Here is a 26,025-nt window from a genome sequence, read left to right on the forward strand (position 1 = left end):
TATGGGAAAAAACAAAAAAATTTTTCACATTTCATAGCATAGCTTTGCGGTATACAAACTGTGTTTCGCGGAACCCTGGGGTTCCCTACAACCCCTCTGGGGCTTCCGCGACTCTGTCAAAAATTCAAAATTTTGAAATTAACAATATCCATAGGTACTACAAAATTAAAAAAATGTATACTCTTACTTAAAACTAGTATGTATTTACAAATATATTATGTAATCAGTAAAAAATGTGTTCGAAATTTTTTTTAGGTGTGTCGGTTCCTCAAAAAAATCGATCCGAAATCGAGGTTTACAAGAAATGAATAGAATCATGAAAAATTTGGTATGTGGGGATTGCAGATTAATGCTACATTGGATCCATGGAGGTTTTTATGTTCGCTAATCGCGAATTTGACTTCAGAATTGCAAAATTCAACATGGCGGACGAAATTTTCGAAAAATCAACAGATTAATCCCGAATTAGATCCTGGGGGGGGTTTTGGGGGTTGCTGATCACGAACACGAACTCAGAATTGCAAATTCAACATGGCGGATCCAATATGGCGGACCAGGATCCAATATGGTTGAAAAAAATTAATATGAAGGTTTATTATTTTTTCTTGAAAACTCTACTTTATAAAAGGCCTTAAGAACCTTCTTTATATCAATGTTCATTCGAAATAAATAATTCAGGCAATATTAGGAATTTTTATTGTCCAGATCTGTACGTTAAAGGAATCGAAGTTATTCCTTGAGTTACCCAAGTTGTTGTTGCTGGAAGAGCCCTGTTTATCCGCGGGAAATCAGCTTAGACTTCCTGAAGTCCTGACAAATTGCGACTCGTTGAGCGGCTAATTAAAGAACCAACAAATTTCACAGTGAGGCCGAAAGGGCTTAATTTCTTAATTAAAATATGTCTAAGAAGCTTCCCCGGGCCTCCACGAACACGGAATAACAGTAATAGAATAGTTAATTAACAGTCGAAGGGCCCCACCGATTCCAGGTGTCTGTGACTTTCAATTTTGCACTTGGTTAATCAACAAATGATCGATACCTTTGACGAAATCCACAGCTAATTAAGGTGAATGCAGTGTGATTAATACGATTACAACGCAGCCCTGGTTAGGGATGCGATCGGATTATCGCCCGGAATCGCAGACGGAAAAAACTGACGCTTCTTGTGATGAAAAGAGAGGGAAACTGTCGCATATCGCCTATAATATGAAGTTAATTAATTATTTCGTAAACAAATGCTTCATAAAAATCTGAAGAGGATAGATTTCAATCGTTTTATTCATTTTTTAAAACCGAGCTGGAATTACCATTAAAAACATTTAATTCCTATAAAAAAATGTAGATTTATGTTGTCAGTCGTCGATGTTGAACATTATATGGATCATGTCGTTGGTATGGACTTCTTAAGGTTTCAAGTTTCAAGAGATAGATCGCTCTTCCCTTCAGAAGAAATTTTGAACTGGATATTAAGTCCTCTCGTTGGTATTTATATTTGCTGTGTGTACTAATCCATGGCGTTCTGGCGCATGGTTTAAAGCCATGTAGGCAGGATGCTGTATACGGCATTGAAAAAGGCTACCTTTGTCTTCCTTGATTGTCGATAATGTTAATATTGTGTCGAGACTTGTCCAGACTTGTCTAGACTTGTCTGTTTAGAGTGTTTTTTGAGGAATAATGATGTCTCACTTTCAAAATTTCTTATGTGATCTCTTAACATCTTTTCTTTCCTCGCCCCCTATTTTCTAGTTACTGTAATTCGAAGACTGAAATCAAATTTGAACCTAAGGTATTGGAGTTTTACTTGACACTTGGCTTCTCACAAATAAAGTTGGAAGCAAACAGTTTTAACATGTCAAATTCTGTTTTCATGCCTCATTTAACGTATGTATCAAGTTTGTAATGTTATATTAGGAATTTATTAGGAATTAGGAATTAGGAATTTATAGTAGCGCTCCGGATATACCCTGTGTGAAATTAATTTGGTGCCACTCGATCGAGTTTATGATTGATCGACCGAAGCCAAGTTATTCGGATCTCATTAATCGAAATAATAAAGCTACCCTCCGCTGATAACAATAAATCGTTTCAATTTAGAAGCCTCTCGAGCGAGTTGCGAAACAGCGTGTAAATAATAGAAGTGTTCGTATATAGCCAGATAAAAGTATGATTGAGAGACCACTCCCTGCTCTGGGGACATATTCCGCTTGTCACATTTCTTTCTTATATGAAGATTGAACCGCAACCGACAAATAAATGTGACCACTTGACACCCCTGGTAGCTCGGCGTGGAACAATAGCGGTAGGTGCTTACTTGTGCCCCACTTATCTAACATTCGTCCTTATCTTGCTCGAACCTCTTTTCTATTTCACTATTCCTCTGCCCCGTTATCGCTACGAAGTGGGTTCATCTCCATATCGTGGCGGGCCTGTATGGAAAAGAATATTGTTAAGGTTCTCATCCGCGTGTGTAATTTGCATTCATTTTTTTTTTAGACTGGCCTATTTTTCAATCTTACATTATTACGGCTCGACGGGTGTTTCAATAAAATGCCGTCATTTAGACAGAGAAAAATATATTAAAATAGTACTTTATGCACTTTAAGACAGAAGTGTATTTAAAATGCACTTGACAGTTACACCTGGAATTAAAATTAGAACTATTTAATAAATTGTTTCGGACGTATATCTACACTTTAAAAGTTGATACTGAAAATGTTGTAAAAAGTTTTTAATATGTTCACTTCAGATTTAATCTAAATTATAGAAAATATTTTCTTATTTCCTTTTAAAACACAAAATCGTGTAGTTTTAAATAAGACATATTTTTTAAAAAGGAAGGAAAATTAATTTAATTCCTAGGGATTAAAAGCGACACTAATCTTCGAAAACAAGAATGAAAACACAAGGTATTGAATTTTCGAAACCGAGAGCGGTGCACTAACCAAAAGGGGGGTCAATTAGGCCAGTTTTCGGCCCCCTTCATTTTTGTCCAAAAAAAAGGAAAAAATATTTTTTTATTAGTTATATCCAATAACTAATCCATTCCACATCAAATGGGACTTCCCCCCCTTTCCTAGTCAGAGGTCAGAGTGAGAAAAAGTGCATTAAATTAAAGGATCTCGGAGTTTCAGTTTTTGTGGTCGCTGAGTCCGAATCAAAGGATAGTTTGTCTGTATCAGGCCATTTTAAGGTTGTTTCAAGGTCATTTCAAGGTCAAATTGAGAAAAAGCCGAGCAATCAAGTCCGACCACACGTAATAGCGGATTTTGGGGTCGCTGAGTTCGAATCCGAGGTCAGTTTGTCTGTAACGGGTTATTTAATGGTCGTGTCAAGGTTATTTCAAGGTGAAATTGAGAAAAGCCAAACAATTATTATTAACAATTATTTGGAGTTGCTGAGTTCAAATTTGAGGTTAGTTTGTCTGTGTCAGATCAATTGAAGGCCATTTTAAGGTCATATGAAAGGTTGATTTGAAAAAACGACTTCTGGTAGGGTCAGTGAAAGACGATTTCATACCCCTCTGTTTTCGACCGAAGCTAAAATTGTTGATACTAAAAATAGGTTTTTAAAATCATTACAGTTTAAATGAGGTTTACGCAAGTTCATCTCGAGGAGCAAATGAGCAGATCTTTTATCTCGAACACTACTCATTTGGCAGAAAAATGACCTGTACAAAAGTTGTAGGAGCTCGCATGTGTTCAGCATCTCTTGACCTAAAACTTGATACATTTATATGTTTGAATCCAAGGTCTGTACCTTGGATTCAAACTCAGAAACTTCAAAAACAGTAATCGATTTCTCGGTTTTGTCTTGGTTTGACCTTTAAATGACCTTGAAATAACCCTCAAATGAGCTGATGACAAATTGACCTCGGATTCGAACTTAGCTATCCTAAAAACCTATATAACAGGCGGTTAGACTTAATTGCTCGGTTTTTCAAATTTGACCTTGAAATGACCTTGACACGACCTTTAAATGACCTGATACAGACATATAACCTCGGATTCTAACCTAGCGACCCCAAAATTCTGTATGACAGGTGGTTGGACTTGATTGTTCGGCTTTTTCTCAATTTGACCTTGAAATGACCTTGAAACAATATTAAAATGTCCTGATACAGACAAACTAACCTCTGATTCGGACTCAGCCACCCAAAAAATCTACACTCCGAAATCCTTTGATTTAATGTAATTTTTCTCAATCTGACCTCTAGTTGACCTTGATCCTGAATAGGAAGGAGGGGGAGGTCCCGTTTGTGGTGGAATTAATTAGTTATTGGATATAAATAATAAAATGTTTATTTTTTTGGGCCAAAAATGAAGAGACAGGACATAGCTAATACAATGCTAAACATCGCCTTACTGTTAAAAATATTGTTACCGCCGTTCTTGATGACGAAATATGTATTTGGAATTATTTTACTAACCAGATCTAAATATAGATAGAATATAGATTCAACTTCTCTTTTATTCTAAAAAGTAAACACTATTAGGTATGCTTTACTTTATTTTATTTTCTTCTATCGAATAAAGAGATTTTTTTTTATCAAGGGAGTGAACACACTGGCCAGAACTGAGTCCTTCGAAAACAAAGTTGAAAACAGTACTTTCAAGCCACAAAATGCTTAAAATGCAATTAAGTTGTACCCTAAAAATCATTAGGAAAGAATATAAATAAGAAGTGTTGAAAATAAATTTTATTCCTGGGAATTAAAGGCTAAAGGAAAATTAAAATGTATGATAATAGAGTTTTTATTTTGAATGGGATTGTGCTCTATTGTTAGTTTAGTTTATTTTCTGTAATAGAGATTTTTTAAAAAAGAACAGAACTGGGTCAGGTAGTGACTGTAATTCCTTGGGACTAAAATTGACACTTAATTTAAACTTTAAAAGTAAATATTAAAGTAGCACTTTCAATGCAGAAATTAAAATAATATTTATCCTATTTTATTTTTGTTTCGAATAAGGAGGAAGTTTTTTTAAACAGGGCAGTGAACACACTGGTCAGATCTGAGTCCAATTGCGTATAATTTAGAGTACGATTCCAATCGGTAAGTCTTAATGCACATAAAAAATGAAAGTACATTAAATACGTCGCATAGGATTTTTCCCTTTTTAATTTTCAGTTAATTAACAGTCTGTAGTAATTCATTTGAATGGGCGAATATGTTCAGAATCATCGCTCGGCGTGCCTCATCCGGAAGGGGTTGTAATGGTTTTCAGTTAGCGTCGAAGGGTAGCTTAATTATTTCGATTAATACGCTCGGAATAATTTTTAATTGAATCATCCTTAATTACTATAATTATTAGTTAAATTGCGTGATTGAAACAATAAGTCTCTCGAACACGAAACCGATCCCCAGCGTGTAACTTTTTTTAACCCGGCTGATATTTTCCGGTATCGTAAGTATCCTGTTAAAAAATAACAATCCCGATGTGTCCCCTCGTAATAAGCTCAAAAGGGAGACATAATGACCAATATCGCAAATGACGATGTAACTAGGATGGACTTTATTGTGATCCCTCATTAACTATAATTATTTCTACACTGTGGATTTCGCTGAGGCATTGTCCCTGGCGGCCAACCCCTGCGCGACAGCGCATTGTTATGCTCTTGTTACCTAAAAATGTTTACAAAACCGCGTTCTATGCCAAATCGGATTTTATGCTCGCCAGGTTGTGGCTCCCCATTTTTTTTTCAATAATATGCAGTCACGGTCGTTACACCTCGCTCATAAAAAAACTGGCTGATGCGTTTATTTGCTTAATTTACAGTTAGTTACAGACATACATTGGAACCTTTGATCTGTTCTTGTCGTTCTCGGTCTAGGCTCTTTGGGGATAGATCCGCTATCTGGGCCCCTAGAATCCTCCCGATGTTGATTTCGAAGATATACCGCAAATAAATAATTTCAAGCAATAAGTTATATTTGAGACTTCTACTTATTGCTATTAAAATCAAATGAAAATTAATTTTGTTCCCATATATATGGGTCGTTTGACTTGTTTCCGTCGGATAAATCGGGGTGTATAACGAGGCGTGTGCGTGTAGACTGCATTCAATATCCACTTATAATGAAGAGAAAGCGAGTTTCCCGCCTGATTTTGACGACTTTAAAGGCCCTTCAGACTGGTACGATCTAACGTTTTAAGAAAAGACTCAAAGAGGGGTATAATTTACTTTGAAAACTCCACTAATATTCATAAATTTCCCTTCGCGCTTGATTTTGACAAATCGACGAAAGCATTAAGGGCCTTCCGCACAGGGGCGGCTTTCTTTATTTTCATACAGCTCATTCAACTGCCGCAGAAACATGGTATATGTATTTCAAACCCTCGGAAACTACCCATAAATTAATTGAATCAGACTACGTACCTGCACCAACTTAACTAATGAATTGAAGGCACTAAAGTGCTCCTTCTTTTGTAGTCCAGAATAACAATCGCTGAAGGAATTAAATTATACTTTAATCCTGAGGTATACGCTCGATAATCTGCAAAATTGTATAATATTGTACCAAGCTTGAAGAACTAAAGTGCATGTTTATCTTAGTCAGGAGCAACTGTCTCCCAAGAAATTAAAAGACACTTCACTCTTGAAGTACATAAGTTATTTTTTGTACTCTTTGACCCGAAAAAAAAAGAGCAAGACTTTCCCACGCACAGAAAAATTGTATTTTATATACCTACCAAGAGAGTATAGCGCTCTTTTATTGTTATCGAGAATAACACACTTTAGTCCTGAACTATGTATATTGTCTGTTGTATTTTGTAGCCTAAATTAAAAGAACTAAAACAAGACTTGCATGCAAAATGTACTTTTTTCATTGCAGCTGAAGAACAATCGTCCGAGGGAATAAAATGCACTTTAGTCTATTTCTAGTTCTATCATAGTTGAGAGCAACAATCGAAGGAATAACCGGAACTTTAGTCCTGAGATATATACGTTATTTTTGTCTGGTCTGAAAAAGGGTATTAGATCAATACTTTTCCTTGAATTGCGGAAGGTGACTAAAGTCGTAACTGAAAACAGCAGTCGCGGGGTGCACTTTAGTCCTGAATTCTATACGTTATTTTTATATTTGATGGACTAAAACAAAGGAATTAGAATAGTTCCTTTGCACATAGTATAAAATTATATACGAAGACAAAGGGACTAAAGTGTTACTATTATTGTAGTTGAAAGCAACAATCGTACTAAGCACTTTAGTTCTAAGGTTGTGCATTGTGGTCGGAGTAAAAAAACTACAACAGCAATTTTCGACCGAGTGTAGAGCATACCAAGGCCAAGAGACTAAAGTGCTTCTTTTATTGTTATTGAAAATAACACACTTTAGTCCTGAACTATGTAAATTGCCTTTTGTACTTTATAGTCTAAATTAAAAGGACTAGAACAAGACTTGCATGCAAAATGTACATTTTTTATTGTAGCTGAAAAACAATCGTCCGAGGGAATGCACTTTAGTACATTTTTAGTTCTATCATAGTTGAGAGCAACAATCGAAGGAATAACCGGAACTTTAGGCCTGAGGTATATACGTTATTTTTGTCTGGTCTGAAAAAAGGTATTAGATCAGTACTTTTCCTTGAATTGCGGAATAGTATCTATCAAGACCAAGAGACTAAAGTGCTCCCTTGATCTTAGCCGAGAGTAACATTCCCTCGATTAATTAAAATACACTTTACTTCTCCTTAGTATTGAAATTAGTGCTTTGCAATATGTTATACACCAACACAAGGTGACTAAAATCGTACCTGAAAACAGCAGTCGCGGGAGGGACTAAAATGCACTTTAGTCCTAAAATCTATACGTTATTTTTGTATTTGATGGACTAAAACAAAGGAATTAGAATAGTTCCATTGCACATAGCACAAAATTATATACGAAGACAAAGGGACTAAAATGTTACTATTATAGTAGTTGCAAGCGACAATCGTACTAAGTACTTTAGTTCTAAGGTGTGGTCGGAGTGAAAGAATTACTTCAGCAACAAGGGTATTAGATCAGTACTTTTTCTTGAATTGCGGAATAGTATCTATCAAGACCAAGAAACTAAAGTGCTCCTTTATACATTTTACTCCTCCTTAGTATTGAAATTAGTACTTTGTAATATGTTATACACCAACACAAGGTGACTAAAGTACTTTTTTATGTCCTAGCTGAAATCAGCAGTCGCAGAGGGACTAAAATGCACTTTAGTCCTGAAATTTATACGTTATTTTTGTATTTAATGGACTAAAACAAAGGGATTAGAATAATTCCGTTGCACATAGTACAAAATTATATACAAAGGGACTAAAGTGTTACTATTATGGTAGTTGAAAGCAACAATCGTACTAAGCACTTTAGTTCTAAGTAGTGCATTGTGGTCGGAGTAAAAGAACTACAACAGCAATTTTCGAGGGAGCGTAGAGCATATCAGGACCAAGAGACTAAAGTGCTTGTTTTATTGTAGCTAACAATCACTCAATGGTCTAAAAGGCGTTCTAGTCCGTAATGTTTTGTACTTCGTGGCCTGAAAGAAAGGGATTCGAGCAGCTCTTTTCTATGTAATGCAGTGTTATTACTGACACAAAGAAACTAAAGTGCTTCTTTTATCAGGACCAGGGGACTAAAGTGCATCCTAAGATGTATGCAATTTTTCGTACTGTGGCCTGGAATGAAGGGATTAATTTTCTACAAATTGCAAAATGCATATCAAGACCAATGGACTAAAGTGTTTCTGTTATCATAGTTGAGAATTCGAATGCACTCTAGTCTTTAGGTAGATACATTATGTTCGCTATTAAAACAGCACACGTCAAATAATCGTAATGTAAGTTATGTTTCTATTATTCATTTGTTATTCACGTGCGTCCATGAAACTGAGGGATAACTGATTTTTAAAATGTAGTAGTAGGATATAACAGTTTTATTCGATCTGTCTGAAAAAATCTAATTTCTAGCGTGACACTTTTCATGAGTTCTGGTCCAAGCAGACTGTGAGACCCTCCCTGGCCCGGCGTCATTATCGAATGATTTGGGGTGTGCGCTGATCTAAGACAAATGATATTATAGATGCATTAGGTGGTGGCGCTGCTGCATTTTGACCGGATACGTAAATAAACGTGGAAAAATAACAAACCAAGATAAATGGTTTTAACCAGCAGCTCGGAAAAATGTCTGGGAAGCTTTACCGGCCTGCCAATTTCAATTCTCGCTCTATTGTGCAAGGGACGACCAGTAAATTCGATATGTGGAGTCGCACTCGTAAAAAAGTCAGTTCGAACGGCAGTGGTCATAGAAAATATACGAAAATGCTCCGTTTGGTCGGTATAATATGTAAGAGGTGTTTCTGATTTAGTACAATACGGTGTAAGACATCACTGAGTAGGTGTTACAAACTGTAACAGCATCTAGAACTCATCAGAATAGTAAGTTTCAATCAATATACAGGGTGATTCAGTCATAATGTCATTAATTTTAAAGGAAATATAGAGAAAAGTGAGAATTCGAAAGCGCGATTAAAAAATTTTTAAAATACTTATTTGCGCTGAAAAAAATGTTTTCAAATCACTTTTCGGACCGCTCCTAGACACACACACAAATGTTCATCGAGAGTGAACCTAGCTTTTACTGCGTTTTTAATAATGAACGGCAAAAACAGACTTTTTTACCTAAACATATGAATGAATAAGATATTTTTTTATAGTTTAAATGTTAACAAGTATTATTTATTTGTTAACAAATGTATAAGGATAATAACAAATGTATAAGGTTAATAATTGTTTTCGAATGTTAGGTTATTTAGTATTTTTAATATTGTTAATGTTTTCATTGTTTTATGAGTTTTTAGTATTATGTTCAATTAATTATTCAGTTTGTAGTACGTATACCTTATTGTGTGACTTATTGCTTTTCAAAGGGTAGTATGGTATCTACTTATTTAAAATGACAGTACGGCTAAAATATAACACTAACTCGTATTGCTGTTTCGCTTCAACGTTCGAACGCTCTGTGGAGCGCCGACGCGTTCCCAGTCAGCAAATGTGATGCAAAGTAGGGCGCTGAGTTAACGGTTGTTAAAGGGTAATTTGTATATTTTTTAAAAGGTCGAGTAAAATTTTTGTTCTCGATTTTCTGCCGTTATTAGGTCTTCCAAATACGTGGTTAAAATTGATGATATTAATCACACTGTATACGGCTATAGCTATACAATTTGTCTTAAAAATTTGGGGATATATAGAGTCGATATAATCAAAAAACATTTACAGATGACCAGAAAAAAATTTTGCAAGTTTGTCCAATATTACTGTGGTTTTCATAGTGTTCTTATTACTGTGGTTTATTGTTTATATCAGTTTCAAAAGTGTTTAAAATGGCCTGAGTGTATAGTAACAAAATTAACAGATTAATTATATTCACTGATGTTTCTTCTTTTTCCGGTGTATCTTCAAAAATTTGAGCAATCTGTGTGTATTTATGTAAAATTATTACATAATCAAGTGAGAGTTCTTGAGAGGCTTACACTTAATGAATAAGTATCGTGTCTTGTTTTAGAAATCTGGAGGGAAATTAGGGTGCTAGGGTCAATCATCAGGGCAAGGGGAAACGTTACGATTCAAGCGGGACTCCACTTTTACAACTTTCCGAGGTTATATCTCCTTATAATGCCCCATGTATTAGACTTTAAAATGTTCGTTTTACTACATTATTTTATAAACATTGCCCCGCAGCTATTAAAAGGAGAAGTTGGAAAATGCCATATACTTTTATGGTTATTGAACGGTAAATCCAATTTTTGGGGCTATTTAAGACGGTGGCGGCCTAAGCAGAATATGCAGAGTGACATTTATAGCGCGGCCAAATCACTGCGTTTTATGTGCGATATCCGATCGACATTTTTATGTCTAATTTTTTAACCGGCTTCACTTCCTCAACCGAACGCTGCTAAAGAACTCTCTGAATATAAAAAACGATGCTTCGAATACTTCAACTTGATGTTTCGAAAGATCGGTAAATTTTAAAAATAAATTCAATTGATCCTAAAAGTTTAAGGTTAAAATTTCTGTATAACTTGACAATACACGAACACAAACGGTACACCTGGTATAAATAGTAGCTATTTATCCGGAACTTTTGGCAGGATATTTTTCGGAAGAGTAGTGAAATAAATGTCAAAAGGTAAAAAAAGCGAATGTGTATTAAAACCTTAACTTTCGAAAGCGGCAAAGTTCTACTTGGCATTTTTAATATTCATTACAGATTTCCTTCTAATTATTATGTCTTATTTAATGTAAATAAGTTCGGAATTGGTGTCTTTGCGACGTTTCTTACACTTACAGTTAACCTGAGCTGAATGAGAGGCTATAAAGATTTTAGTGCCTGCCTTAATCTGATAAACTCAAATAAGGCATAAAAAGGCACAAAATCATTGCCCATTATATGAAGCCAGCATACGAGCCTTGAGATAAGCATCAGGTGTTCCCACTATCTATCTCCAAGAAGTCTGTGAGGATTTCTTGGAAATGGTGAAACGGGTCTAAACAGATGTTGAGGCCTTAGCACCACAACATCAAATATTTGAGGGTCATTTGTAAATAAACGTATTTGCATACAACACATGTAGAAAGAACCGAACTGTATCTAATGGCGAGACAGTGGCGGAGAAAAATATACACCTGTATATATTTATAATTCGTGAAAATGTCTTAAAATCAATATTATCTAGAAGCAGAGGAGCAGAACATATTTCTTCTACGAATGTAATTAAAACTTAAATACAGGGTGATTCACAACTTATCCAAAAAAATGGAGTCAATATCGTAAAAAAATTTTGTAAAATACTTAGTTTCCGAGAAAAAAAATTATTGAAGTTGTGGTATTTTCGACCTTTAGGTTGATTCCGAATACTGAAATCCGATGTTATTATTTACGTTTTTGTGATAGTGTTTACATTAGTTTTTCAAGTGTCAAAAATGGTTTATGTGTATAGCAAATCGTTTTAATTTATGGTAAAGCAAGACAACATTTGTGTTATGGTGAAGCATTTGTGTTATGGTGAAGTACAACAACATTTGTTGTAGAAACTGGGTGGACAAAATTTTGAACAGTTGTTGTAACATCAGGTATAACAAATTACTTTATTCATTAAAAGAAAGAAATTCTTTCAATTTTTTGTCCGTTTATTTTTCATTACACGTTGCCGCCGTGCCGGTCGCCGATGCATGCTTTGCCTTGCGTAAGTCAGGTTTTACAGTGGACCAGTTTCCAGTTCCGTGCAAAAGTGTATTTTTAAATCATTTTCGAACTACCCTTTTTGATTTTTGTTACTAAATTATATTGTAAGAGTCCCCTGTACATTCAAATTTTTTTTTGGAGAAGTTCTGAATCACCCTGTATAATCTCTTCTGCAGGCAGCAGTTGTTTGCACTGGTTGATATACAGGGTGTTTCAGTGTGGCCAAAATATCAAATGCACGATTTTTGTCTCTGATTCCTGTAATTTCAGTATGCTATATGAAATAATAAGTAAACATACAGAGAGTACTTTTGCTATGTGGCAAGTGAATAAAAATTCTGTTCCTATTAAATTTTGGAATTTTGCAATTGAATAGTATGTGTGAAATTACAGAAAAAATGTGTATTATTATTAATTAAAAATGGGAATACAGGAATATTACCTATTTCTCACTGCTAATATAATACGAACAAGCTGATTAAAAAAGTGTGTTGGCAAAATTTCAGTATTAATTCGAAGGTATAGGAAAGTGTGTTAAAAAATCGAAGGAGGAGTTTCAACTAAACAATTGTACAAAAAAAAATAAAAACAAATAGCTTATACAGACCATCTACGAAATACTGAAACGGTACGCCATTGGTTTATGTTTATTTCTATAGTAAAATTCCAAATAGCCGATTATATCATCATGTCAACGGTATACAAATGATATTATAAGTAATTCTGTTGATATAATTTAGATAAATATGATATAATATAAATGGAAACGTTTTTTTTTATTATATTAAAATTTTATTTTATTTTTATTATTTTTATCTACTCAGAAAAATATTAAACGGATATACCTGTACCTCACGTAGTGTTGTGGGTAAATTTTAATATTATTAATATAAGTCTAGTCACCTTACTTTTTCTTCTTGGGTAAGTCTGGCTAGAAGTTCGCGTTCGGTAACAACGAAACGGAACCTGTTGAGCCCAACTTTTAATTATTACGATCACTTAACAGAAGGAGAGATGATATCGTTGGCAGCCTTAATGATTTTCAAACATTACATTTTAAGCGCTCTCGTACTTCATTTAATATGAACCCAAACGGAACCGAGCCAGACTGTGTAGTCCAGTCCATCACAAGACAGACGCAATGTCTCAAATAACAACAACATTATCGCGTGAAATTGCATTTTAATTTGTTTTGTTTAACTGCAAATGCTGCACACAGAATAGTAATACGCCGCCCCCACTCCCACACAAGTCTTTGGCTTTCGGGATAATCCTTGTGACTTGAAAGAGGGGTAGAAATATTCAAACAATTATAATCCTTCCATGCAACAGTTTATATCGTTTTTATTTATTTGCTACGTGACTAGAAATGTTTGTATAATTATTTAATTGTTATTAAATTAATTTAATACATGTCTTTCTTCGATAAACATAGTTTTCCTTTAATATTGTTACTTAATTTTCCCTAAATGATTGTAAAACTTTACTGAATACTAACTGTACGTATTTGTACATTACGCACTTGTGCGTAAAGTAAACTTTACACACTAATGCGAAAAATTAATTGTATTTCAATGTCGCGATGAGGATACAGCCACCTGTCATATTAGATGTCATCAAATGGTATTTATTTATTTTAAAATAATATCCAATTTAATTTTAGACATTAGTGTGTAAAATAAAATACATTACGCACCAACGCGTAAAGTCTCTACCGTGGGACACTGAGAAAATTGTTACACACTAGTTATATAAAAACTTATTTTCCACTCGTGTTTGGAAATTATCTCATTTTTGGTTGCTTCTTTATTGATTAAAACCAAATGTGTTCTTCTGGTATCTTGTCAAGCTTTTCATTGAATTACAAATCTTGGTTGGCCGAATTGGGTCAACGTTTGACCTACTCATCGAGGTCCATTTTCTGACCGTATTGTACCGGACTATCCCCTGATATGGTTTCTGTTTATAAATTAACATATAAATGTAGAACTGTAGGACTGGAATTGTCGTTTGTTTCCAAGATCGTTCATTACGAACAAAGCCGACCATTAGCGTCTAAAGATGTGCTTCATGGTTGTGAAGTGCCTTGTAACCCAGAAGAGCTCTGTACATCTTATGTAGCCACTAGTGGCCACTGTATCTAGCCCTATGTATGACCATCTACTTGTGCGTGTACATTTTGCAAATGAGATCCTACGTCCAGGATTCAATGGCGTCCCTATATTTTTTCTTCGGAATTATTGGCGGATAAGTAATATCGAAATAAAATGCCACGGGGTTACAAATTAAATTTGTAACAACTTAAAATTTAAATTTTGTAATATAACTACGTAAATATCGTCGAGAAATAGTCTTAAATTTACAAAATATGTTTTTTTAAAACGTTATGGAAACAGTATGGATCAATATTATGTTGATCTAATTCCATTAATATTTATTATTTAAATTTGTAACAAAACGTGAAATAATATATTTTTTTTGTATCCGATGAAGATAGATGTTCATAAAACGTGATGTTTTAATTATTTGTACTTTTTAAAGATAGAAGAGACCAATTTGTTACAAATGCTCATAGTTTTGTTATAAATATAATTTCTAATTTAATTGCAAATTATAAAGAAATGTAGTACATTAGTAAACGCCTTTAAAAGGAATTAGTTATGTATTCATTTAATTATAATTTTCTGATAGTATTTTGTTACTATCNCAACTGCATTTGGCCGATTCCCATAAGATTCCTCTCATCGTATTTGCGTATTTTTTTTCTTTTTCGGGTAGTATAGATCAGTCAAATTTATCGGGGGCTTAGTTCTGCACTCAGACTAGCCAATTACGGGAGTTTTTCAGGCATCACCATCGAAGACTGATCCTTTCAGATGGATGCTGTAGAACAATTTCCAATTAACTCTTTCACATAATCTTTCCATCTTTGCTAATTAAGCGATCAAATTGCCTCGTGCATACGGCCTAACCCTGATCTAATTCCATGAATATTTGTTATTTAAATTTGTAACAAAACATGAAATAATATATATTTTTTTGTATCCGATAAAGATAGATGCTCATGAAACATGATGTTTTAATTAGTTGTACTTTTTAAAGATAAAAGAGATTAATTTGTTACAAATGCTCATAGTTTTGTTATGAATATAATTTCTAATTTAATTGCAAATTATAAAGAAGTAGTACATCATTAACAAACGCGTTTAAAAGGAATTACTTATGTATTCATTTAATTATAATTTTCTGATAATAGTTTGTTACTATCAGTAAACTATATCTACTGTCATTCTGTACTTATGTGCATCTTCTCTGGGGAATAATCATATAGATATATTGTTAAACAGTAAATGTACAGGTATATTTTTTAATATCAAATGGGGACGTTCATAAAACCTGCTACTGATTATTTTGTTATATCTGTAAAATAGTGTTACAAATTCATATGATTTTGTTACAAAATTTTTAATTTACTCGTAACTGCACATGACTTAGAAGACTTATGCATTTTGTGTTGGTACTAATATGACGCTGTTATTGCCAATTTATAAAAGATGTATAAAATTAATTGAAAAATTGATTACTTATATTTGTAACAAAATGCCAGCAAATTTTTACAATATCCTAGACGTAGGAGGATTGTATTGTATTTATTTTTATTTTCATTTTCCTGAGATAATACTCGTACATACCATTGTGTTTGTAACAAATAAATAAATTTTTCACAGTATACGTGTTCTATAATGTTTCAATTTGTAACACCAAAAATTAACGAAAACAATATGCATAAAAATTCTCTTAACTTTGTAACCATTATAATTTAATTATTTGTAGTTTGAACTTGTACTGCTGAAGTATTAATTTGTAACAAAATATTTAATTTTAGGAGTAATAGTTGAAAATTCTCATAATTTTGTTAGAAATATATTTCAATTATTAGTAGTTTTAACATATATTTTCGAAATATTCATTTGTAACAGCCGGCATACTTTTAGGAGTAGCAGTAGCAGAAAATTAAAATTTCTTGGCTACTAGTCAATTATTATCGAACTTAGGAATTGTTCAAGTACGTCACTGGGTGACGGTTAGTCGCACTGAAGACAAAAAGGCGCTTAGCCTTTTAGGAACCTCTTGTCGGTACTAAGACAGAGAGACTTTTTAAGTTTCTATTCAAGCGGTGCATTTCCGACTTTATATTTTTATTTTTTATACCTCTTTAAATGTATAAGATGAATCGTCTTGCAAATCTTACAACGACACTACAGAAGGGTTTGCCATGTTTTTGTATCTGTACAGTTTAATGAAATTAAGAATCGTGCGCATTACAAACGTGAAAAAGGTAACAGATATTTATTAAATCTAAATGAGTTGGTTATTTGGTAATAATATACGGTATTTAACAGTCGCTTAAACCCTTGAAAACCTGTTTTGACGTTGGAGAGGGTCACATATTTCGTTTGTAATAAAACAAGCAAAAATAAAGATTAATGAAGGCACATATAATTTTTCAGGCCAGTATATATTTACAAAGATTTAAATATGCATTGCAGCGGTGAATGATGAATCTCGCACGTCCGTTCCTTGGTTGACGTACCTTTGTTAACAAACTGCTAATGGCCGATGACAATGTTTACTTACAGTTATTAATGATGGGGTGCCCTTTAATTGCATTTACTTTGCATACGGTTCGTCAGGCCAGGTCTGTTCCATTCGTCATGTCTTATTTTCTTACATCCACTGCCTCACCTGTGTGTTTGCTCAGCATAACGGAATCCTCGCTAGTTACCGGCCCATGAAGCTACTGGATAACCGGCCGGGTCCCGACCAGAACTATTTTTTGATTGCCGGGGGATCTACGGGGCGGCTCAAAAAATAATCCCAAAGTCGGATTGAAATATTAACAACAGGCGCCCGTTCAAAAGTACTTGTTATAAATGAAATTAAAGTAGTTTATTTTACGCACTAGGGCGTAAAGTGTTTCGCTTTACGCGTTAGTGAGTCGAGTATTTCGCTTTACGCATTAGCAAAATCTATTGGAAGTTGCCAAAAACACGGATAAATATCTACAAGGAGTATTTCAATACAAAATAACTGTTTTAAATTGGTTTTATTTCGAAAATGGTTGCATTTTTTTAATTCCGTCCAACTAGTACATATAACTGTACAGGGTGTAACTTTTAGTGGGAGCCATTTTTATATGGAGGCTACCTTTGATCTTTAAAGATACATAATAATTATGTTTTTTCAAATTTCATCAAGAAAATTGATTTTTAACTTTTCATAATTTTCGTACCCCATAATATCACTTGTAACGTAAACAATGAAGGTTCATAAACACTCATACCGAATTACTTCATATTACAATTTTCGTTTCGCTGAATTAACGTTTTACATTTGTTTTTTGCCTACCTAGCGCTATGTTGTCATATTACAGCATATTACAGCAGGTGTGAAAAAAAGCAAAATTTTATAGAAGCGTATTTGGCTGAAGCAGTCTATCTTTTGTTGCGTTTTTAACGTGCTACTCTGTATATTTTATAAGAAATACAGTGTCAAATATCAACTGCATTTGGTCGATTCCCATAAGATTCCTCTCATCGTATTTGCGTATTTTTTTTCTTTTTCGGGTAGTATAGATCAGTCAAATTTATCGGGGGCTTAGTTCTGCACTCAGACTAGCCAATTACGGGAGTTTTTCAGGCATCACCATCGAAGACTGATCCTTTCAGATGGATGCTGTAGAACAATTTCCAATTAACTCTTTCACATAATCTTTCCATCTTTGCTAATTAAGCGATCAAATTGCCTCGTGCATACGGCCTAACCCCCCGTTTAATGAGTGGCAGATTGTAACCGGCTAGGTGCTCAGAGGCGTACGTGCGAGGGGTCCGAAAAATCGGATATATATATAAGGTTTTAATTATTTGATAAATGTATATTTATATATAATATTTTCAAAAACATTTAAAGTTTCTAGGCCAATGATTTTTTTTTAGATTTTTGCTGACTACATTGTATTTAAAATTATATTTAAACCATTATTTCTTAATCCGACCCTGGAGTTAATTCATTGTCATTGTCTTCGTCATCCTCATCGTCATTATCGTCATAAAACATAAACATAAAAAACACACCACAGAAATGAGACAACCCCCAAATCCAAAAGCCAAAGGCTTGTGCGGAAGGGGGCTACACTTGAAAAAACGCGGTCATCATCAACGTTATCATCGTCATCGTCGTCCTCATTATTGTCCTCGTCGTCATCCTCATCGTCGACCTTATCGTCGTCCATAGGGACGATGAAAACATTGTCCTCATCGTCATCCCCATCGTCGTCCTCATTATCGTCATTGACATCCTTGTTGTCGTCGTTGTCATCGTTCACATTTGTTGTCGCCCTCATCGTTGTCTTCATCGTTATCCTCGTCATCGTCATCGTGGTCGTTCTCGTGATCTTTGTCATTCTCGTTGTCGTCATCTTTGTCGTTCTAGTTTTCATCGCCTTTGTCAGTGATTTTGTCATCCTCGTTGTCATTGTAGTCCTCTTTGTCCTCCTTGTCGTTATTACTGTCGCTCTTGTTGACATGTTCATCTTCGTTGTCGTTGTCATTGTCGTCTTCGTTACCATTATCGTCGTCCTCTATTTGTCACAGAATTACTGCTACAATCTATACAGGGTGGCATAAAAGAATGGAAACCCCTGAATAACTCGTCAGGAATGCATTTTCTTGAAAAATGATAAATACAAAAGTTTTAGGATTTTTCCCTGGCTATTCAATGGCGCCCTTGTATTCGACCTTGACCTTGACCTTCGAGGTCATTTTAAAGTCAAAATTGTTTTTAAAATGGGAACCCCTATTTTTTATTGCGGATTTGGAAAGAGCAGGAAATTTTACATTCAAGTATGACCTTGACCACGACTTTCAAGGTCACTCCAAGGTCAAAGTTGTTTTTTCAACAGGAACCACTACCTTTTATTACGGATCTGGTCGCTGATTAAGAATTGGAAATCGGTTTTTGAAAATTCGCAATCCAAGATGACGGACAATATTTTTAAAAATCAACAAATTTTCGCCACATTTGGTATACGGGGGGTTTTGTGGTCGCTGATTAAGAATCGGAAATCGGTTTTTGAAAATTCGCAATCCAAGATGGCGGACAATATTTTTAAAAATCAACCTATGTTCGCCAAATTTGGTATACGGGGGTTTTGTGGTCGCTCATTAAGAATCGGAAATCGGTTTTTGAAAATTCTCAATCCAAGATGGCGGATCTAAGATGGCGGATAATATTCTTAAAAAATCAACCAATTTTCGCCAAATTTGATATACGGGGGTTTTTGTGGTCGCTGATTAAGAATCGGAAATCGGTTTTTGAAAACTCGTAATCCAAGATGGCGGACAAGTTAAACGTAAAGTTTCATGCACTTTCCAAATCCGCAATAAAAGTAGCGGTTCCTGTTGACAAAACAACTTTGACCTTGGAGTGATCTTGAAGGTCGTGGTCAAGGATATGGTTAAGGTCATAAGTACTTGAACGTAAAATTTCCTGCTCTTTCCAAATCCGCAATAAAAAATAGGGGTTCCCATTTGAAAAATCATTTTTGACTTTGAAATTACCTTGAAGGTCAAGGTCAAGGTCGAATACAAGGGCGCCATTGAATAGCCAGGGAAAAATCCTAAAACTTTTGTATTTATCATATTTCAAGAGAATGCACTCCTGACGAGTTATTAAGGGGTTTCCATACTTTTGTGCCACTACAAAAGAATCTTGACTATGATTTAAAAGAATATCTATTCTCGTCATTTCCTTTATCGTCATTTTCGTCGTCATCCTTATCGTCGTTCTTGTCGTCATCCTAGTCGTAATAGTCGTTGTCCGCGTCATCGTCTGTTTATCACTGTTACAATTTATTAAACTGAATACAAGAAAATTAAAATATATTTTATACTACTAAAGAACCTTGACTATATTTTTAAGAAATGTCTGTCTGTTTGTCCAGATACAACGTATATGTCCTTTAACTGTATCGTGAAAGAACAAAACGAAAATTGGAACCGTACGGAAAAAACGATGATTGAATCTGTTACCTTATATTTACTAGATTTCTCGTTGATCGGAAGAAACGACCATTTACCCCCTAGGTCGAAAAAGGAACAATGTAACAGTGATACAGTTTCAAAAGACGGGAGATCGGTTTGTTTCCTGCGAATATCGCGGTGGCGACGCCCTCAATTTGGATTTAGATGGAGCGTACAAGATATCATTCTAGGCATCAGTTGTTGACTATATCTCCACGGCACTCTACAGTTCATATACCCAAGACAATTGCCGCACAGGCACGGTCTCGGAATATTTACCTCTGCGGTCTCGGGATTTAATTTTAATTAAATGATTTTAACTGAATTTCGTGATATTACAGCTAAAATAATGTAATAAGGAAAGGTAGACCTTGTGTGTCCTTGACACTCCTATTTCCTTCCTATAGAAAAGACTGATGCAAAAATGTAACAGTAACTTTTACTCCTGAAGAATATTGTGATGAAAGAAGAAAATTCACAACACACGTTTTCTAATATTATTGTGCTGCATCTGTTGTTACTTTTTTCAACCAACTATATGAAACCTACAAAGTGACAGAGCGACACTACAATTTAAAAGAATTTGTAAAAATAAATAAAAAAAATTACTTTTTAACTCATTTCAAATTATAAAAAATATTTATTGTTATTTCCTTAAAGCACTGTGTTTAGTTTGTGAATGTCAGCGTCAGTGACCTCTGACGTTGACCAAGTTTAGTTGAACTACATAATATTAATCCACCTGACAACAGGACGCTAGGCGGACAAAAAACAAATGACCGACGGAAATTCGAAGACGTTCTTACTGCAATTGAATTAGAATGTGTATAGTACAGTGTAGTATACTATTATGGCTAATTTTATAGTAAAATTTAATGCGGAGTGTTTATGTATCTTCATTGTTAAGTTTCTTGTGATATTTTTTGAGGTTACACTAACCTGTTCAGCGGCGGGGTATGAAAATTCCTAAAAAAAAACTTATGGCACGAGTATCTAAAAGTCAAAGGTAGCATTTGTATAACTATGAACTCCATTCAATGGTTACACCCCGTAAATATAAAATACGTCCCTGGTGCCGGCCCTGGGGCGGAGTGTGACAGTGAACTTCAGTCCTAGTATCCCGGAGATTGTTAAAAATCGTCGCACTAAAACTTACGAGTATCTATAAAATGGCCGTATTTGTGGTACATTACCTACATGCAAATTCCAATTTATGCTAATACGCACACTTATTCTCGGCACTGAAAAATTAGAAATACTCTTCTGCATTATTCAAACGCCGCGAGGGCGCTGCTTCTACGCTTTTTATTTCATTTCTGAATTGTAAATTCCACCTTTTATAGATATGTATTAAAATTGTGATATATTACGGCAATCACGAGATAGATGTGCTAGAAATATAGTTTATTTGCGGTATCCCGCTTGTCTACAAGAGAAATGGCAGGCCGTAACAAGGTAACAAAAAAGATACTGATTATATATTTCAACTGATACCACTGTGAAAATGATGTACGGTCATCATATTTTTAAGTTGATACTCAATCATATAAAAGTAGAAATCAATAACAATGGGGATAGCATACTAGCGATTAGTCAAATTAAATATTTTTATTATTATTACATGCTTTATATGCATCTCTAATAGCTAGCAAACGGTAGTTTACCGTTATAACTTATACATATCCAAACCAAAATCATCAGTATTTAGTCGAGGAAATAAAGCACAAAAAGAGCCGAAATCTCCGCAATTTTTTTGCATTCGATATCTAAAATTATGTGGAAAAAATGTGTCAACTTTGTATTATGTTTTTCGGCCAAATTGCATTTGTGCAGTGCAAAATGCATCCGGAAAAATGCATTTTTTAAAGTCACTAAGAAAAAATTCATAACTCGGTTAATAATGCCTGAAATGAACTCAAATCACGGTCCTGGGGGTTTTAGAGGTCGCTGATCCAGAATATGACCTTCAAATTGGTCCATCGCCGACCTGGAGCTTAGGATTGATGATGAACGTCATCTCCGAGGCTTCTCCTGAATTTCACTCTTAAATGCAACCAGACTTGACACCCGGAGGTTTTTCGGGTCGCTGATTCCTAATCTGGCGTCGGCGAGCACCCCCCCGGATACCTTGTGCACCGGAACCTGGACATGGACGTCATCTCCAGGAGTTTTCCTGTAAAATTCACGTAAACGAGCCGAAAATCGCATCAGGGGGCTTTTCGTGGCGAAATTATCTTATAATATGACGCATGGACGACTGTGGGCCCCCAGACCTGGGCCCTCGAATAACTGTCCGGGCCCTATACGTCAGTTGATGATGAACATGATATTTAGTAGAATATTTTCAAATTAAAGTTAATAGTTGGTTAGATTAGGATAAAATGGAGTTAGATTATATTTGAGTTAAATTAAATTGAAGTTAAGAATAGGTTAGAAATGGCAATTGATTTGGAAATAAATGATTTTGATTTGTTTTTGAAACAACACTTGCATACATTGTGACATTCAATTTATTCCCTCTATTTTCATACTTTAAATGAGATCAACAATTCCAAACAAGTTATTGCAGTATTAACGGCAGTCTCAAATATATTGATAATTCACTGTTTATTGATTTTTCTGGCGATGACGCCGATTTCAAGGTCCAGGTTCCGGTGCACCAGGTGTCCGGGGGGTGGTCGCCGACGCCAGATTCGAGAAGAGTGCCCCGAAAAACCCCTTGATGCGATTTTCGGTTCGTTTACGCGAATTTTACAGGAAAACTCCCGGAGATGACGTCCATGTCCAGGTTCCGGTGCACCAGGTGTCCGGGGGGTGGTCGCACGACGCCAGATTCGAGAAGAGCACCCCGAAAAAACCCCGGGTGTCAAGTCTCGTTGCATTTAAGAGGAAAATTCAGGAGAAGCCTCGGAGATGACGTTCATCATCAATCCTAAGCTCCAGGTCGGCGATGGACCAATTTTAAGGTCATATTCGGGATCAGCGACCTCGAAAATCCCCAGGACTCTGATTTGAGTCCATTCCAAGCATTATTAACAGAGTTATGAATTTTTTCTAAGCGACTTTAAAAAATGCATTTTTCCGGATGCCTTTTTGCACTACACAAATGCAATTTGGCCGAAAAACATAATACATTTTTTTCACATAATTTTAGAAACCAAATGCAAAAAAACCCTATCTTGATACGACTTGATCGAAAAATTTCAGAGGTTCAGTGCTTTATTTCCTCGACTAATTGTAAATGCGCTCATTCAATCTGCGCAGGTCCGGAAAACTAGTGCACGGGCGCATATACCCGAGCCCAACCATACAGCGTTGCCAGCTTAAGGATTTTCTTCCAGTTCTAGAGATTTGTTTGCCGTGTCAAAATTGGAGTCGATTCAGAATTTTATTTCTGTGGCTTTCAAAACATAGGTAAAATTATTTAAAAAGTTAAATAAATCATTTAGTGCTACTTAACAGAGTTTTTATAATTTGTGTTTATGATTCTATTACGCGTTGCCTTCTGAAGCTCAATAATGTACCTACCATATTCTTGCCTCAATCGAGTTGACCAGATTTTCAGTGACTAAAACTGGTAAAAGTAACATGTTTTTTTTATTTGGCGTTGCACCTTCTTGTCCATATTGTACGTATATGAAATTTTTGAGTTTAGAGTAACTTTGGCAACAACGCATCAAATATTTATGTCAATGAGATACGTCACTTCCTGTTACAAATGCATGTAGCAATTTTTGAGTATTCCAGTTCCGTTAACTATTTTAGAGAGTGTTTATTTAAACAAAATATAGCCTAAACGTATTTCTGTGTACTGTACAAATAGATTTTTTTTAATTCGCTGTTCATGTAGAAACGGTTATATTGTTAATTGCATATAATTTAAGAAACACGACATATTCAGAAGTAACATCGATCCTTCTGATTTAAATTGGAACTTTATCTTTGGACTGTTGGATACTGATTTCGTATTTCCTCTGACCTAGTTCTCACTGGCGTCATATCTAAATTGTGTTACGAAGAAGTCGTTTTACAAGTTTTTCAGAACTTGTTATATGTAAATATGTTTTTAAATATATTAATTTTATATTCCTTCACTTTTGAATTATTGTCAGTTACCAGCAACCAATTTCATTTTAAGGGGCTTACTGCAGCAAAATGTGTATACGGGGTACACCGAAAAAGTAAGTACCTAATACGCTATCTAATCTAGACTAATAAATCAATTGGAAAGAGAAAAGGAAAAGGCAGTTTAAATATATCAGTAGTTTTTGGAAAAAGTTGAATAGCGAAAACCACATCTTGATAACTTTATTCATTTAAGAGATCAATCATCGTTGGAATGAGGAAAACTTTCTCTCATGTTAAATATATCTGAAAAACAATTGACAATCGTCTGCCATTAAGGCAGGCCTTGAAAAATTATGATAGTCTTTTGTTTTTAAAATCGGACAAAAATGGCCGAGGCACAGCGGCCTTGCTACTAGACATCCGGAATTATGTAATTTTGGTATAATACACACATATTCTACTCTACCCTCCTCCATCAACTTTGGAATTGAATTGAATTTTTTAATTGAATTTAATAAAAAAAAATAAAAGATAAAATTTGTAGGATATCAAGTATTCAATATGCTGCTTACCTTGATGTTGACCTTGATCTTCAGTTTCAAGGTCAAACCGAGCTTAATTTGAAAATATTAAAAAGAACACCTTATTTTTTATTCCAGAAATCGAAAGAGCGTCAAATTTTGCGACCGAATATGGGATCGGAATAAGTCGACAAAAATATTTCAAGCAGAATTTGTAGGAATTTAAATGTTAAATTAGATTAGTGACCTTGGATTTCACGTACAGCTGATGAGATATCTGTCTCCAGAATGTCCTATCATCAAATGTTAATCATTAACCTAACAATGTGTTAAATGAACCCCGCACAAATTGTATGGGAAATGGCTCCCGGTTAAATTGGCTAAATTTTTTATGTGTTACGTATCTCGACGTCCTGAACAAATGTCTTCATGGGCGGCAAAGTCTAAAACTCGACGGGTTCGAGAGAAACCCACCCCTAGAAACCACCACTACCAAACCATAAGCAGACTCTGGGAACAGCGAAATTAGTCGCTTATTTTTCTTGAAATAATTAAGTTCCATACCACAAGCATGCTAACCCGCCTACCCCCTGTCCCACCTAACCCCTAGAAACCACCCTCGCCAAACCACAATCAGACTAACTCACTTAACCCTGGGAACAGCGAGTTTAATCGATTATTTTTCTTGAAATACTTAAATTCCACACCACAAGAGGGCTAATCCGTCTACCCCCTAACCCACGTAGCCTTTAGAAACCACCCCTACCAAACCATAAGCACACTAACCCACGTAATCCTGGGAACAGCGAGTTTAGTCGCTTATTGTTCTTGAAATAATTAAATTCCATACCACTAGCATGCTAACCCGTCTACTCCCTGTCCCATCTAACCCCTAGAAACCACCCTCACCAAACCACAATCAGACTAACTCACTTAACCCTAGAAACAGCGAGTTTAATCGAATATTTTTCTTGAAATACTTAAATTCCACACCACAAGGGGGCTAACCGGCCTACCCCCTAACCCACGTAGCCTTTAGAAACCACCCCTACCGAACCATAAGCACACTAACCCACGTAATCCTGGGAACAGCGAGTTTAGTCGCTTATTTTTCTTGAAATAATTAAATTCCACAC

General features: G+C 35.1%; 1 protein-coding gene across 1 annotated transcript in view; it reads right to left on the reverse strand.

Moving 5' to 3' along the window:
* Nucleotides 1–18,697, reverse strand: part of LOC108912808 (putative mediator of RNA polymerase II transcription subunit 12) — a 102,623-nt gene extending 83,926 nt beyond the window's left edge. Inside the window, exon 1 of the mRNA XM_018718199.1 lies at nucleotides 18,415–18,697. Coding sequence (XP_018573715.1) covers nucleotides 18,415–18,697 — 283 coding nt within the window. The remainder of the gene's footprint in view (nucleotides 1–18,414) is intronic.
* Between the last annotated feature and the right edge of the window lie 7,328 nt (nucleotides 18,698–26,025).

Source organism: Anoplophora glabripennis, unplaced genomic scaffold (assembly GCF_000390285.2).
Source record: "Anoplophora glabripennis isolate ALB-LARVAE unplaced genomic scaffold, Agla_2.0 scaffold422, whole genome shotgun sequence".
NCBI lineage: Eukaryota > Metazoa > Arthropoda > Insecta > Coleoptera > Cerambycidae > Anoplophora > Anoplophora glabripennis.